Below are 13,390 nucleotides of genomic sequence, written 5' to 3'. Positions count from 1 at the left end.
TATGCCTGTTGGATCACTAATAATGTCCATGCATAAGCTCATGAAAATGTTTCCATGAGAACTTCCCAAAACTTCTATTTTTCAGTTTTAAACTTGAAAAATACTCAATGCCTTTCATCTCCCTTTTGCAAGATCCTTTCCTCTAAGTGTCCTTTCAGATCTGCCAACTGAGGTTTAGATGAGGATTATAGAAGCATTTGCAATGAGAAGGGATTTCACAAGTTCTTTTTTGCAGTTCTGTTGCCTGTAGAAAAAAATAATCAAATGAAGTATAGAAGAAACATGACCAGCTTAGCCACATAGTTAAGCACTAGAGTATGTTCTTGCTAGGATTCATGGTTTTTTTGTTAGTAGTAGTTTTTAGTGCAGGTTACAGAAACACCACTCGTGAATACCGTTGTTGCAGTTGATCCTACCATAAAACAGAGTATGGACTCATTGAGCTCCTGCAGTCCATTCTGGCCATTTTCCCCCTGATTTTCATGCTGTTTTTCTCCCTCAAAATCAAGGTGTACAGCCAAGGAATGGGAAAAAGTGCTCATTTTAATGCATGTGTGGTGTCTCATTAGCTTCCTTGTTCTCCCTTCACACCAACTCCTGAGAGAGTAGTAAACTCTTAAAGTGAAACCTGTGTAGTTAACAGCTGGAAAAGCAACTGTAATGAAGGGACTTTGGCAAATAATCTGGAGCAAATTTGTGGACACTGGATGCGCAATATGTGGGCATCCTTCAGAAGCTTTGAATTGATGGTGATCATCAAAGCTTGACAGTAAGACTGCTGTGCAAGAGGAGGGAAGTTCCTCCACAGCCAAGTTTTGCCTTGAGACCACAGAGCATTGTTGCTGCATTGATGCTGCTGGGAGAAATGGCTGTTCAGATTTTTCTTCAGGGTTTTCTTTTGGTGTAGTTTGAGGGGAAAAAAATGACACAAAAAAAACCTAATTTCTGACCAACAAGAAGTCAATGAGAAAGTCTCCAGAGCCAGACTGCTGTCTTCAAAATGAGATAGTGAGAAGCTGATTGATGCCTAATAACAGCTAAAAATCTTTGGGTGTTTTCTTTCATTTAAAAGTACTCTTAGTCTGCTGAGACTCTATCACTATCATCCATTCTGTCCTCAGAACTAACTGGGGTTTGGTCCAGAGAAACATATTTTTAGCTTTTCACTTTGGCAAGAGAAAGGGATGAAATTCATGCAGTGCTTTCTTTCACATCTGTGTTTGTTTATAAATGACACTTAATGTATCCATTCATAAAATAAGAGTAAATCAGCCGTTGTTCTCATTTTCCACATAATTCACTTAATTGTCAGCTGAACATGTTTTGTGTCATTTGAAATATTATTACAGAAAAATAGTACTAGGAATGATATGCTGATGTGTAATGAAAAAGTTCTACTGTACTTTGATCCGCCACGTCTTCCTTTATAAAAGAATTTAAGGACAGATTAGAGTTTTGCACTGTGCTCATCCAGCCTGCTAATGCACAACCACACCATGGTTGCCCTGTGCATCAACCCACACCATCCCCATGAGCAGCAGCCAAGGCACTCGGCCCAGGGATGAGGGATGAGTGCCAGCTGTGGCTCTGTTGGCTTGGAAGAGGCAAGCAGGCAGCTGCTGCTGGTAATTAAGACAATAGGATTGTGCCAAATGACACAGTAACATGCCCAGTGCACATGGCTGTGAGGAACAGGGCTGGGCTGAGACAGGTCACTGGGAAATACAGCGGATTCAAGGCCTTGCTTTTGCATTTGGATGCAATAATCTCAAGTTGTTTTTTCTAGCCCAGACTTGTACGATTTCATGATGCAGTCACATGTATCAAATGTTGCCTTAGACCAGAAATTCCTTTAGAATATAAAGACCTCTTGAAGTCTTTCATGGAAGAGATGTAAGGGTTAGGTAGGTGCATCCCCTTCAGGAGGGTGAATCCCACCCAGCAAATTTAGGGAGCGAGTCACATGTCTCCTGGATGTTTCACTCCCAAAGTTCCTGTGCCCGTTGGTTAATGATGACTGTATGTCACCGGATGGACAGTGATAGGTTGATCTTTCCTCCTCAATGGGAATCTCTCAATTAAGAGTCTTTTTATGTGCATTGGGCAAATGGAGTCCCTTTGTCCCAGAAGAAATGCAATGCATAGTGGGGTGGGAGCAAATAAAGTTAATGAATCACAGCAGCTCTGTGTAAAAGCACGTGCTACAGTATACTTGCAAAGCCTTTAGAGAGGGAATTCGTTGGGTCCCTTGATTAAACAAACCTCTAATGAACCTGAGGGCTTATTTGGGGGCAAATGCTTTTCTGTAGCTTGTGCAACAACATATTTACCTTATCATAAAACATGACTGACATCTGACAGCTTCATAGCAGGCTTGGAATTGCAATAGAAATTCCTCATTTAATACTCTGGGGTTTTAAGAGATAAGGCCATGTTCTCTGTCAAACCACAAAGGACAAATGTGGTATGAGAAGAGAAAGAAAAACAACAAACAGCCCTTTTGCCCCTGGGCAAGACCCCTTATCTGGGGTCTTATCAGCCATGCCTGTACTGTGGGGAGCTGAGCTGTGATTCTGGCGTGTGCTCAAAGTGTCATTTTCATCTCACTCTTTGTTTTCCTCATCTGCAGCGCTGTATCCACCTTTTGGATAGCCAACCCACACAACAACCTTATAAACTGTGCAGCTGCGGGGTCTGAAGTGAGTACAGAAGTTTCTTATTTGGTAACGATTCAGAGCTGAGGGCCCTGCGAGCCAAGGCTCTTATTGGAATAAAACCTGCTTCTGTTACTCAGGCATTCTTGAAACTGCTAGATAGAGACATATATTAATGTGGTTAGTGCTGCCAATAAAAGGTAATGTTTTTTCTTTTGCTCCATACTTCTTACTTCTCCACACTTGCTGTTTCTAGAGCTGGACAGCTTTAACAAAACTTCCCAGCCTTTGCACAGTGTGCAGCCTGAATAAATGAAATATATCTGGCTGCAGAGTCCCAGTGAAGTCTTTGGCAATGATTCTGTTGATTGCAGTACAGTAACATTGCCCTGAAATCTCAATCAACACTAACACTAATTCCACAGAAATCCTTGGTCACACTGGGAGATTTAATTTTCTACTAAGACAAATAAGCAAGCAAACCAAGCCTTAAACAAGGAGATGTGGTCTTTCCAGAAGTTCAGAACCTGATTGCCTAGGTTCGGGTTCCTAAATATATTTTAGACAGCTAAATAAAATGGATGTGATTTTTAAGATGTGTGCATGCACGGATGGGAGGGCATCAATGTATGTGTGTGTTGTGAGTTGGAAAAGTCATGTAACTTTAAGATAGATGTCACAGTTTAAATTAAAGCAGCCTGCTGTTGCTGCACAGGAGTGACTGTAAATATGTGAGTTCAGCTCTCTGCTGAGCACAGTTAGACAGGTCAGTGCTGCTAGCTGTGATTTGTCCTGAAATCTTCTGGCTTACGTCTTGAGGATTTATCGATAAATCCTTGGGCTAATGCAGACCAGCAAAGAGGTTCAAGCGAAGGCTCAGATGTCGTTTCTTTTTCTCAGGAAACAGGCTTTTGGTTTGTTCTGCACCACGTGCCAACGGGGCCCTCGGCGGGCATGTATTCCCCCGGCTACTCGGAGCACATGCCGATGGGGAGATTTTCCAACAACCGCGCACATTCCAACTACCGAGTGAGTCTGCACGCAACTGGAATGCTGCCGTCAAAAAAACATTGCTTTCTCGCTCCAGCTCTTCGGATCTGCAAGCTATTAATGCCTGTGCTTTCTGTTTCGCTCAAAGTTCATGCAAACTTGTTTGTGTCTGCAGATAGAGCAGCTTGCAGGCTGGTGTGGCAGCGCTCTGAGCCGGCCAGCATCCTCTTGGCTCCTGGGCACCAAAGTTCTTCCCTCTGCTTGGCTGCGCCAGGCTCATTCTTCGCTTCTGCTTTCCTAAAATAGTGCCTGCAGGAGCATCTATTGGCAGCTTGTCTAATTATAGACCTCAACTGCCAATGTTAGCAATTAGCCAAACGGCTTCTAAAAGAATAAATACAGCCACTGTGTCTGATCGCCTTCTCTCACTCTTTCCCTGTTTGCCCTCAGCACGCTGTGTGTGGTGCCGTGGTGAGGACTGCTGGTCCTGAGGCTGCAGCACTGTGTTTAGGTGTATGAGAGTGCATTTAGAAGAGAGCTGCAGTTTCAGGAAATGTTGAGCAGTTTGGGGTGACGCATGCAATTCCTGATGGTATTGACAATACTCAGTTTCATATATTATTAGCAGAAGCAGTTATTAGGATTGTGCCATATACTTTGGCTTGGGACAATTGGAGACAGAACTTGGAAGTGGAAAGAACTGTAGAATATATAAATAAACCATAATATTACATTCCCATTTTCTTTCAGGCTGGAATGATCATCGATAACGGTGTTAAAACCACTCCTGCCTCAGCCAAGGACAAAAGGCCCATTCTGACACTGATTTCTGGGAGGTAAGGTGCTCTGCACTTGGTTTGGAAAAGACTTCTCTATAGTACTGGTTTAGAACTATAACGTTGCTCCCAAGGAAGCTGATATAAATCATTGCAATGCTTTTGGGTGGAAGTTATTGAGGAAAGGATTTCATTTAAATTTCATAGAATCACTAAGGTTGGAAAAGACCACTAAGCTCACCCAGTCCAACCACCCAACCCATCACACCATGTCCACTGACCACATCCCTCAGTGCCAAATCCCATGGCTCTTGAACACCTCCAGGAATGGTGACTCCACGGTGATTTATCACTTTCTAACTTCATCTCCTTGTCATAAAGGACTCCCAGACCTCATCTTCCTGTTGCTGTCTTTGCTCTTTAGCTTGGAGCTGAGCAGGCATAGATATTACTTCTGCTATATGGTATTCTACTGATTTCTTTGGTAGATGACAGAGATAAATTAAATGCTGTCTGGCCAACAGCTCTGCTGGTTAGAATTTGCTGCAAGTTTTCCACAAACAGGAAGTGAAAGTACTTCCAGGTAATGCTGTTGATCTTCTTCATTCCTTCAGGACCTGCTTGAGCAGGGAACACTTCAGCAGCAGAGCTTACATTTGATTTCCAATTTCTGCCTAGTTCCAAATCTGACACTGCAGTGATAATTACGATTAAATGCGTGGTGTGACCTTCCATCCCTGGAGCTGTGTGTGGCATCTATATGACATAACGGAGTCGCTTAGAAGCGATAAAAACCTCTTTACAGAGAGTATTGTGTATCAGCAGACTTAACTCAGTGGCGGCTCCTGGGAAGTCCCAGTCTTTTCCCAAAGCAGACCCCCATGAGCAGGTTGATGTAAGCCAAGGGCTTCTTGCAGGAAATGCGTACCAGTGTATGGGCTGCACTTGCACCCTTTTATCTCATTAGAGGGTCAGTCTGGCTCTTAACATACTTACCAACCCCAGGAAGAGAAAAAGACTTAAATGCTCTCAAGTTGCACAGTTTTCATTCCTGATTTCAGTGCCTCCGTAGCACTCAGATGGCGTTTTCCCACGGCTGAGTCTGTGAACAGAAGAAACCAACAGGGCAGAGAAACATCACTGCTCAGGAAGGGATTGTTCAGTTTTTCCTTTGTCTTTCCATCTCTAGGGCTCAGGTTGCCCACACTGCTGGTTATGCACTAGGAAAGCACCGTGTGAGTGGGTTCAGCATCTTCTTCAGGGAACTCATCCTGTGCTCTGCATCAGCACAGTGCCCCACCCCACAGCTGATGCTGAAAGAATTTGAAAAATGAATATTATTGACCTTGTTTTAATGCCAAATTAATTGAAATAATTAGCTGAATAGTAAAAATTACTCCAAAGAAACAACAACAGCAACAACAAAAAAACCCACCATAAAAAAAAAAAAAAACACACAAATCTTCTCTGCAAATACCTCTAAATTCTCTTGAGAACCCGATGACCAGATAGCTGAACACATGCCTCGGGAAACTGCTGGTTGCCACAGGCACAGTAAGGGATTACAAAAGGCAATTTGTCCCTTGCCCTACAAGGCAGGAATGACCCCTGGAAGCCAAGAAATTCAATGTGCAGTCATGTTTGTGCTTGGTGATTACCCAGCAGTACAGGCTGTGGCTCAGATTATTTGTACTGCTTCTGCTTTCCACTTTTCACTTGTTGAGACTGAAAGACTGATTAAGTGATTATAGCTACACTGGCCAGGGCAGTCTTGGACATAGGCTGGGCAGTTAAAAAGCTGGAGAGATTATTCTGCATTCAGTTACAGCATTAAGTATCTGGGCAAAAGTCTGTACCCTATAGTGTTATTCCAGATATTCACATGGATGTGAATGAAACTGGAAATCTATCTCAAAATATCTGTATTTAACAATGTCTAGGGAATTCACAAGGGCTGATACTAAATCTCTCTCTGAAAGCAAATTCGTTGTGATGAAGCTGCCAAAGTAATATTCATTTACTGGAACCCTATCAGCCCGGTGCTCAGATTTAGATTGATATGATGGCTTATTAAGCAGAGCAAAGAGCTATTGAATATCTGTTAGCGATTTGACAGCTTGGTCTCACTACCCGTTGGTGAGGCATGAATTTTAATCTCTGGACCATCCGCTGCTGGCACTGAGTTGAATGCTCAGCTGTCAGGTTCTCTAAGCTGTGCTGAGCTGATGGGAGATGCTCCTTCAGCAGCAAAAGGGAGAGCTCCTGGGTGAATGGCAGCCAAGCTCAGCAGCGCCAAATCCTTGCTTGGATGCTCTTGCCTGAGTGGAGGCAGAAGGGCAACGGAGGTCACATTTTGCTGCAGCTTCCACTTGTGTCTGCTTTTTCCCTGTGTCAGGCCAGTATTTCATCATCACTGAGAACTTCAGAGCTAGAAAATCTCTTATTTGTTCTGAGCAGTGTGTGGTGAGAATAGCAGAGGAGCTGCTCTCAGCCTCTCTCCAAGATACTTTAGTTCCTTTTCACAAGGAGGAAGAATTCTCATTGCCACAACATAGCCAAGGTTAGGAGGAAGGATGCTCAAAATGGTGCAAAAGGGTATTTAGCTAAACAGGAGTGTGCTAAGGGCAGAAGCCTCTTCTATGAAGAAAGGTTGAGGGAGTTGTGCTTGTTCAGCTTGGAGAAGAGGAGGCTCTAGGGAGACCTCACTGTGGCCTTCCAGTGCATGAAGGGAGCGTATAAACAGGAGGAGGACCAGATTTTTGCACATTCTGATAGTGATAAGGGGGAATGGTTTCAGAAGTGGGAAAATTTAGGTTAGATGTTGGGAGGAAGTTCTTTACTCAGAGAGCAGTGAGGCACTGGCACAGCTGCCCAGAGCTGGGCAGTGGGTGCCCCATCCCTGGAGGTGTCCAAGGCCAAGCTGTGTGGGGCCCTGAGCAGCCTGAGCTGGTGGATGGCAACCAGCCCATGGCAGGGGGTTGGGGCTGGGTGGGCTGTAAGGTCCCCTCCGACCTAAGCCATCCTACAAACAGTAAAGGATTAAAAAATATCTCTGACTTTTGGGAGCAGTAATAAACTTTCCATGCTTTCAGCAATATATCAGCTATACAATAATGGCAAGGTGAAAGGAAACTTGGAGCAGGTCTTTACAACAGCCTCTCCTGGACCAGCTGTCCCTTGGCAGAGGGCTCTGGCCACCTCTGCTTGCCTAGACGCGCTGCTTGGATGGACTGTTGTCCCAGAACCGCTCTCAGCTAGCAGAAACCAGATGTTTAGCAGGGCTGTAGACCAAGCAAGGCTGTCTTCCCTTGCCAACGTTCCTTCTCTCTCCTTCTGGTTGCAGATACAGCCCACACAAAGACGCTGATCCTTTGAAGCCCAGGGAACCTGCAATAATTGAGCGCTTTATTGCCTACAAGAACCAGGATCACGGGGCCTGGCTGCGGGGCGGAGATGTGTGGCTGGACAACTGCCAGTGAGTTTTGCCTTATTTCAACTCTCAGAGTTCAGCCCGGTGTTTATGGCGAGCATAGCTGTGGTTCAGACTATTTATACCGCTTTGCACCTTTCATATGGCCAAGATTGAAATAAAGATGAAACGTTACGTAAACCCAGGCATTATTTTACACAAAGAAAACCTGTTTTTGTCTGAACTGAAGATCTCTGAGGTTGTTGGGATTTTTTTTGTGTGTGTGATTCTGACCGGCATTCAAAATGATAATGTGCGAACACACATGCACCAATGCAAATAACAGCACCCTTTTTCTACATGAAAAATGAGGTGCTTCAGAAAGAGAGCAGCAAAATCCACCACCTCCCATGGCCGAGCCTGGTAACAGATCAGCTTTATGTGGTTGGCTGTTATGCTGAATAAGCTGGAGTGATGGGGCAGACATGAAACTATGCGTCACAGCAGCAAGGCAGAGAAACTGGGCACGTGTGTCTTGTGCTCTTTCAGGGCCATTTCCTGCGCTGGTCAGAACAGATATTTCTTTTGCAGTGGAAAACAGATGATCATCTGCATTTTCTTCTGCTGAGCCAGGTTCTTGATATCAACCACAAGGAAGAAAGAGGAGAAAAAGGAAAAAGCTACTTTACAAGGCATATTGTGATAACCGTGCCACGGGTATCTGCCTCAGCATTATCTGGTGTCCAATTGCTGGCAGGGCTGCCTTACCTCAGAATGAGCCAAACCTTGTGGGCTGGTTCTGGCAACCTGTCAGATTGGTGAGAACAAGATTGTGGCAGAACACTCTGAAATGTGATGCTGAGCCGTCCTGTTTGTGCTTCCTGGTAACCTATGAGCCAGGGATACCTGAGGCACAGCGTGACCAACAAGATGTATTTGCAGATCTCTTGCATGTCATGTAAAGTTTGTGTTGTTGAGTGCCACAGACAGAGGATACCAATGTTCTGAGTGAATTACCTTGCTTTATGAGCTTCCAGTAGTGATCTTATGGGTGTATCAGAATTCAAGGAAGCGGCTTGTAAACTGTAATTGTCTTTATGGCCACAGTAATTTCCGTTTCTGTTGCTACAGTAAGACTTATGTATTGCATTAACAAAACAAATGTTAATGTGGCATGCAGCGTATGTTTTATGGCGCCGCAGATATGAGAGGGAAGGCGATGCTGTGTAATGGACTGCCACCTAGAGTCAGGAGCAGGACAAGGCAGAGCCGGGTTTTACTCGGCTCTGCACTGATGGCTTTAATGTATGGGAGAGTTGGGTGATAGAGACATTTATGTACTGGTGTAAATACCATCAAGATATTAACTCAAAATATCGTATTACTCATAGCCTTTCTGTAAGCTGGAGGCCTGGATCAAAAGTTGTCATCTTATCTAAAAGCTTTAGAATGTCAGCAAAATTGGAGAACATTGCCATTTTTTGTTTTTAATAAGGAAGGTCTGATCTTTGTCTTCCTGTTAGTGAAAGAGAAGCCAAGCTGCTTTTATAAAATTTCCCCCTGTAGAATTATGTCATGAAAGCAGCATGTGATGCACGAACACAGAGGAGAATGTAAGGCAAAATATTATTAAATAATAAAAGCTATTTGGAGGGAGAGATGAACATTCTATTTTTTACCAAACAGTGAAAAGAGTGTGGTCATTAGATACAGGGAAAAAGCATTATCAGACAAGTAAATAATGGCCAGCAATCACAGCCATAACTCCCCCTTGGAGCAATCAGGTTCACATCTACTGCTTCATGTGACCCATGCATCACATGATGCGCCAAAAAAAATATCGTCCAAAAAGGAACAAGCATGAAAAATCTTGAGTTCTCCCATGACTACTGTTTGGTAACTAAGCCCATCTGCCCTCTACCTCAATGGTTGTATATTGACATGATTAAACAAAGAAAACCCTTGTGACACACCTCTCTTCTCTTGGCAGATTTGCAGACAACGGCATTGGGCTGACCCTGGCAAGGTAGGTGTCACACAGCTGGTGCTCAGCCTGGGGCACAGGGGTGGTGTGAGCAGCCTTTCACCTCCAGCCCTTTCCTTCCTAGCGGTGGGACCTTCCCTCACGATGATGGGTCTAAGCAAGAAATCAAGAACAGCTTGTTTGTTGGTGAGAGTGGAAACCTGGGCACCGAGACGATGGACAATGAGATCTGGGGACCTGGTGGCCTGGATCACAGGGGCAGGACCCTGCCCATTGGCCCGTAAGTTCAGCTCAGTACATCATCACACTCACTATTTCCACTCTCAGTACCAGCTCCAGCACAGAGTGGTTTCTTCAGCACAGTTTGATTTTGAAACTTGCACACAAAGGATTTTGGTTCCATGCCTCTCAATCCCAAAGTCCTAGCCCAGATGTAGTTACAGAGCTCAGCACTACTGTTACTATTACAGCTGTGCTACAGGAATTTGATTCCTTCATTAAATAGTTTCAAAACATCCAGAGAACTTTGTGTGTGGTCTCTTCTTTAGTCCTACGGATTGGTTTGCACATGAAGTAGTGTTTTGCTGTTGTTCCTGAAAGCGTAGTTATCCTAATGGTAGCTCTGTGGTGACCAAACAGCTCAGCTGATGTTTTTCTGCCATGTTATGTGTCTCAGCTTTGTTTTTTTGGTAGTGATGCAATAGGTTTTTGTAGTGATAATGAAAAGCCTAGGACTCTCCTAAATGTCCTTTCCATTTAAGTAAATGGGTGTATATCATTGTTAGTATTGAGTGCTGATACTCACAGCGGCAAAACTGTGAACTTGCAACCATTGATACGAGCAAGGGATCAAACTGGCTTATTATAAGTGAAATATAAAATATCTTCTCCTCTTAAGGCATTTAAACATCACATTAACTTAATGTTAAAACACTGTCATCTTTACCTTGCAGCTTCTATCAGGAAAGGCTCTATTTTAATAAAGTTTCACAAGTTTGTGTCCCCTCAATTGTTTTCAAACTGATTGATGAGATCTTTCCTTGTTTTCAAATTCATTTTTACTGCATTTGAGTTACACTGTTTCTCCTCCAGTTGGAGAAAGATGTGCTGGTACATTCCCAAGGAGTCTGTGCTGACCTGAAGAGTTTCAGGTTTCGCTGCTGCAGAACTCATTTGTGATGGCCAGCATGAATTTATTCATTTCTAGGTCAGTGCCTTAGCATTGCTGTAAGTTCCTTCCCTTGAGGAGTGCAGACTAAATAAGGGCGATCAGTCTCAAACATGAGAGAACTTGAGATGAACTTACAAGGGTAAGAAGACTTCACAGACCTATAAAGCAGGGAAATCCCTTCTCTTCCAAAACACTAACTCAGGAGCTGCTAAAAAAAAGCAGCTGAGAATCAAGTGCTGCAGGACTGTCCACATCCAGGATACATTATCAACCTCATGCCTATGTCATGACTGTCTGTCTCTTTCCAATGTGTTTTAGGAATTTTCCCATTCGAGGCATTCAGTTCTACGATGGCCCAATCAATGTCCAGAACTGCACCTTCCGCAAATTTGCTGCCCTGGATGGTAGGCACACGAGTGCCTTGGCCTTCAGGCTCAACAATGCCTGGCAGAGCTGCCCAAACAACAACGTCACTGACATTCATTTTGAAGACGTCCCTGTGAGTTATCCTTCCCAGCAAGGCCTGTCAGTTGGGCTTGGAAGTGGGTTTATGGGCAAAAAGGGTGTAACAGCCTTTTGGAGAAAACAGGAGTTCTGCAAGAGCTGCCCGTTGTCTTTGCCAGAAGCAAAGAGAGTGGCAGCTGAGAAAGTAGGATGGGTGAAATAATGAGCAAATCTGGTTTGCAGCAAACCAGAAGTATAAAAAAAAAAATAGTGGTGTCAAGTGAAAATCACTTCCATTCTTGTGTGTGTCAGAAACTGTTAAAACAGAGAGAAGAATCTGCACATGGGCTCCAGTTCTGCAGACATAAATGAGAGCAGAACCCAGCCAAAAAGAAGCTGACAAATGCTGAGTTACAGTATGAACTTCTGGGTGCTGCTCTGAACCTCATCTGGGGGTCTGTGCTTTTAGAGTTATTTCTGTGTTTGCTTGCACAAATATGAGCGAACTCATTGCTAATGTTCACCTCTAGCAGCTGTTAAATCCAACTGCCAAACATGACAAACAAATAAATAAAGTGGTTGGAAGTGAAATTATTTGGGTTGCTTAACTTTCAGAAAGTTAGCAGACTTGCTCAGATGTCAGGAAAAGTGCTGACTGGTTGGTGGTCCTTGTGCCAAATACGATGGGAAAGGCAAAATTCCGCTAAAAGTGTTGATCTGTCACTCTCTCACATCACACCAAACAGGCTGGTGACATGACATTTATTTGTGCTGGATAAAAATATCAGTCAGAAGTTGCCTGAGCAGTCATTTCCCAAAGGAGGTCGCTGACTTTTCCCAGCATTGGTATGACTTTATGTGGCTTTGGAACCTTAAAAATATATTATCAGACAATGAGTGAAGTGGCCTTAGTGAAATTGTCTCCTGAACCTTCCTCCAGAATTTTAAAACAAACCTTCTCATTGCTACAGCTGCAATTCTAGTTGTTTTAGCCTTTCCACCGAGGTCAACAGGAAAATCTGTGTCTGCTCTCTCTGACAAATCAGACACACCTTTAAGAAGCATGACCCAGCTCTACATTAACTTCAGACTTAACGAAGAGGCAGTGTACAGGTAAAGGAGAGGAAACCCTAACAGTCCTGCACCAAATGGCACTGATGTTTCTGCCAACTAACAAGACCAACTCAATCGAAACTGATTTTGATGCTTTCATCTGTGGGTGCTCCGTTTCAGAAGTTAGTAGTTCTGTTAGCATGTAAATGTTATCTCGGAATACCTGCCACTCCAAACTTCATCTGGAGGCATGGAGCTTCAGTGCCATTGAACATCAGGCCTGCAGTGTGTCATGCTGAGCAGCCAAAAATCCGTGGCTGTTTGAAGAATGACAATATTAGTGCATACACTGATTTCTTCATATATTAGTTTGCCCCCAAAGCCAACAACCTTTCTGGTCTGTTGAGCCATTTCAGTGACCACAGCTTCCTTTGCTTTGTACTGTAATTAATTCCTTTCTAGTGACATGAATGTGTCTCACTATTTTGTTTAGATTACCTCAAGGGTCTTCTTTGGAGAACCTGGACCCTGGTTCAATGATCTGGATATGGATGGTGATAAAACATCTGTTTTTCATGACGTAGATGGTTCTGTGTCTGAATATCCAGGCTCTTACCTGATAAAAGAAGATAATTGGTTAATCAAACACCCAGACTGCATTGATGTGCCTGACTGGAGAGGTTCTATCTGCAGTGGACACTATGCACAGGTAAAGCTGCTTAATTTGATGCATCATTATCACTTTAATTATCTTGGCATTGTAAAGCATGACTTCTAGAAACGTGCTTTCTGCAGAGTGCTCGGGGTTTAACTGCATGTGTGCGCAGGAGGTTTTGAATACGAAGATCTTGTGCTTTGATTTGGACACTTTGGGCTGAAACAGCTTTTACCCCACGAGCACTAGCAGAT

At 43.7% G+C, this 13,390-nt stretch overlaps 1 protein-coding gene across 2 annotated transcripts in view; it reads left to right on the top strand.

Moving 5' to 3' along the window:
• LOC122182421 (cell migration inducing hyaluronidase 1) overlaps window positions 1-13,390 on the top strand; it is a 101,840-nt gene that overhangs the window by 80,044 nt on the left and 8,406 nt on the right. For both annotated transcript variants that reach the window (XM_042875686.1, XM_042875685.1), the window contains exons 15-22: window positions 2,630-2,699; window positions 3,555-3,683; window positions 4,395-4,480; window positions 7,764-7,895; window positions 9,820-9,855; window positions 9,938-10,093; window positions 11,303-11,483; window positions 12,975-13,190. In XM_042875686.1, the coding sequence (XP_042731620.1) occupies window positions 2,630-2,699; window positions 3,555-3,683; window positions 4,395-4,480; window positions 7,764-7,895; window positions 9,820-9,855; window positions 9,938-10,093; window positions 11,303-11,483; window positions 12,975-13,190 (1,006 nt within the window). The remainder of the gene's footprint in view (window positions 1-2,629; window positions 2,700-3,554; window positions 3,684-4,394; window positions 4,481-7,763; window positions 7,896-9,819; window positions 9,856-9,937; window positions 10,094-11,302; window positions 11,484-12,974; window positions 13,191-13,390) is intronic.

Source organism: Lagopus leucura, unplaced genomic scaffold, assembly GCF_019238085.1.
Source record: "Lagopus leucura isolate 7727_CA_CO unplaced genomic scaffold, USGS_WTPT01 Super-Scaffold_100015, whole genome shotgun sequence".
In the NCBI taxonomy this organism is placed as follows: Eukaryota; Metazoa; Chordata; class Aves; order Galliformes; family Phasianidae; genus Lagopus; species Lagopus leucura.
This window is presented reverse-complemented; position numbering and strand designations above follow the sequence as displayed.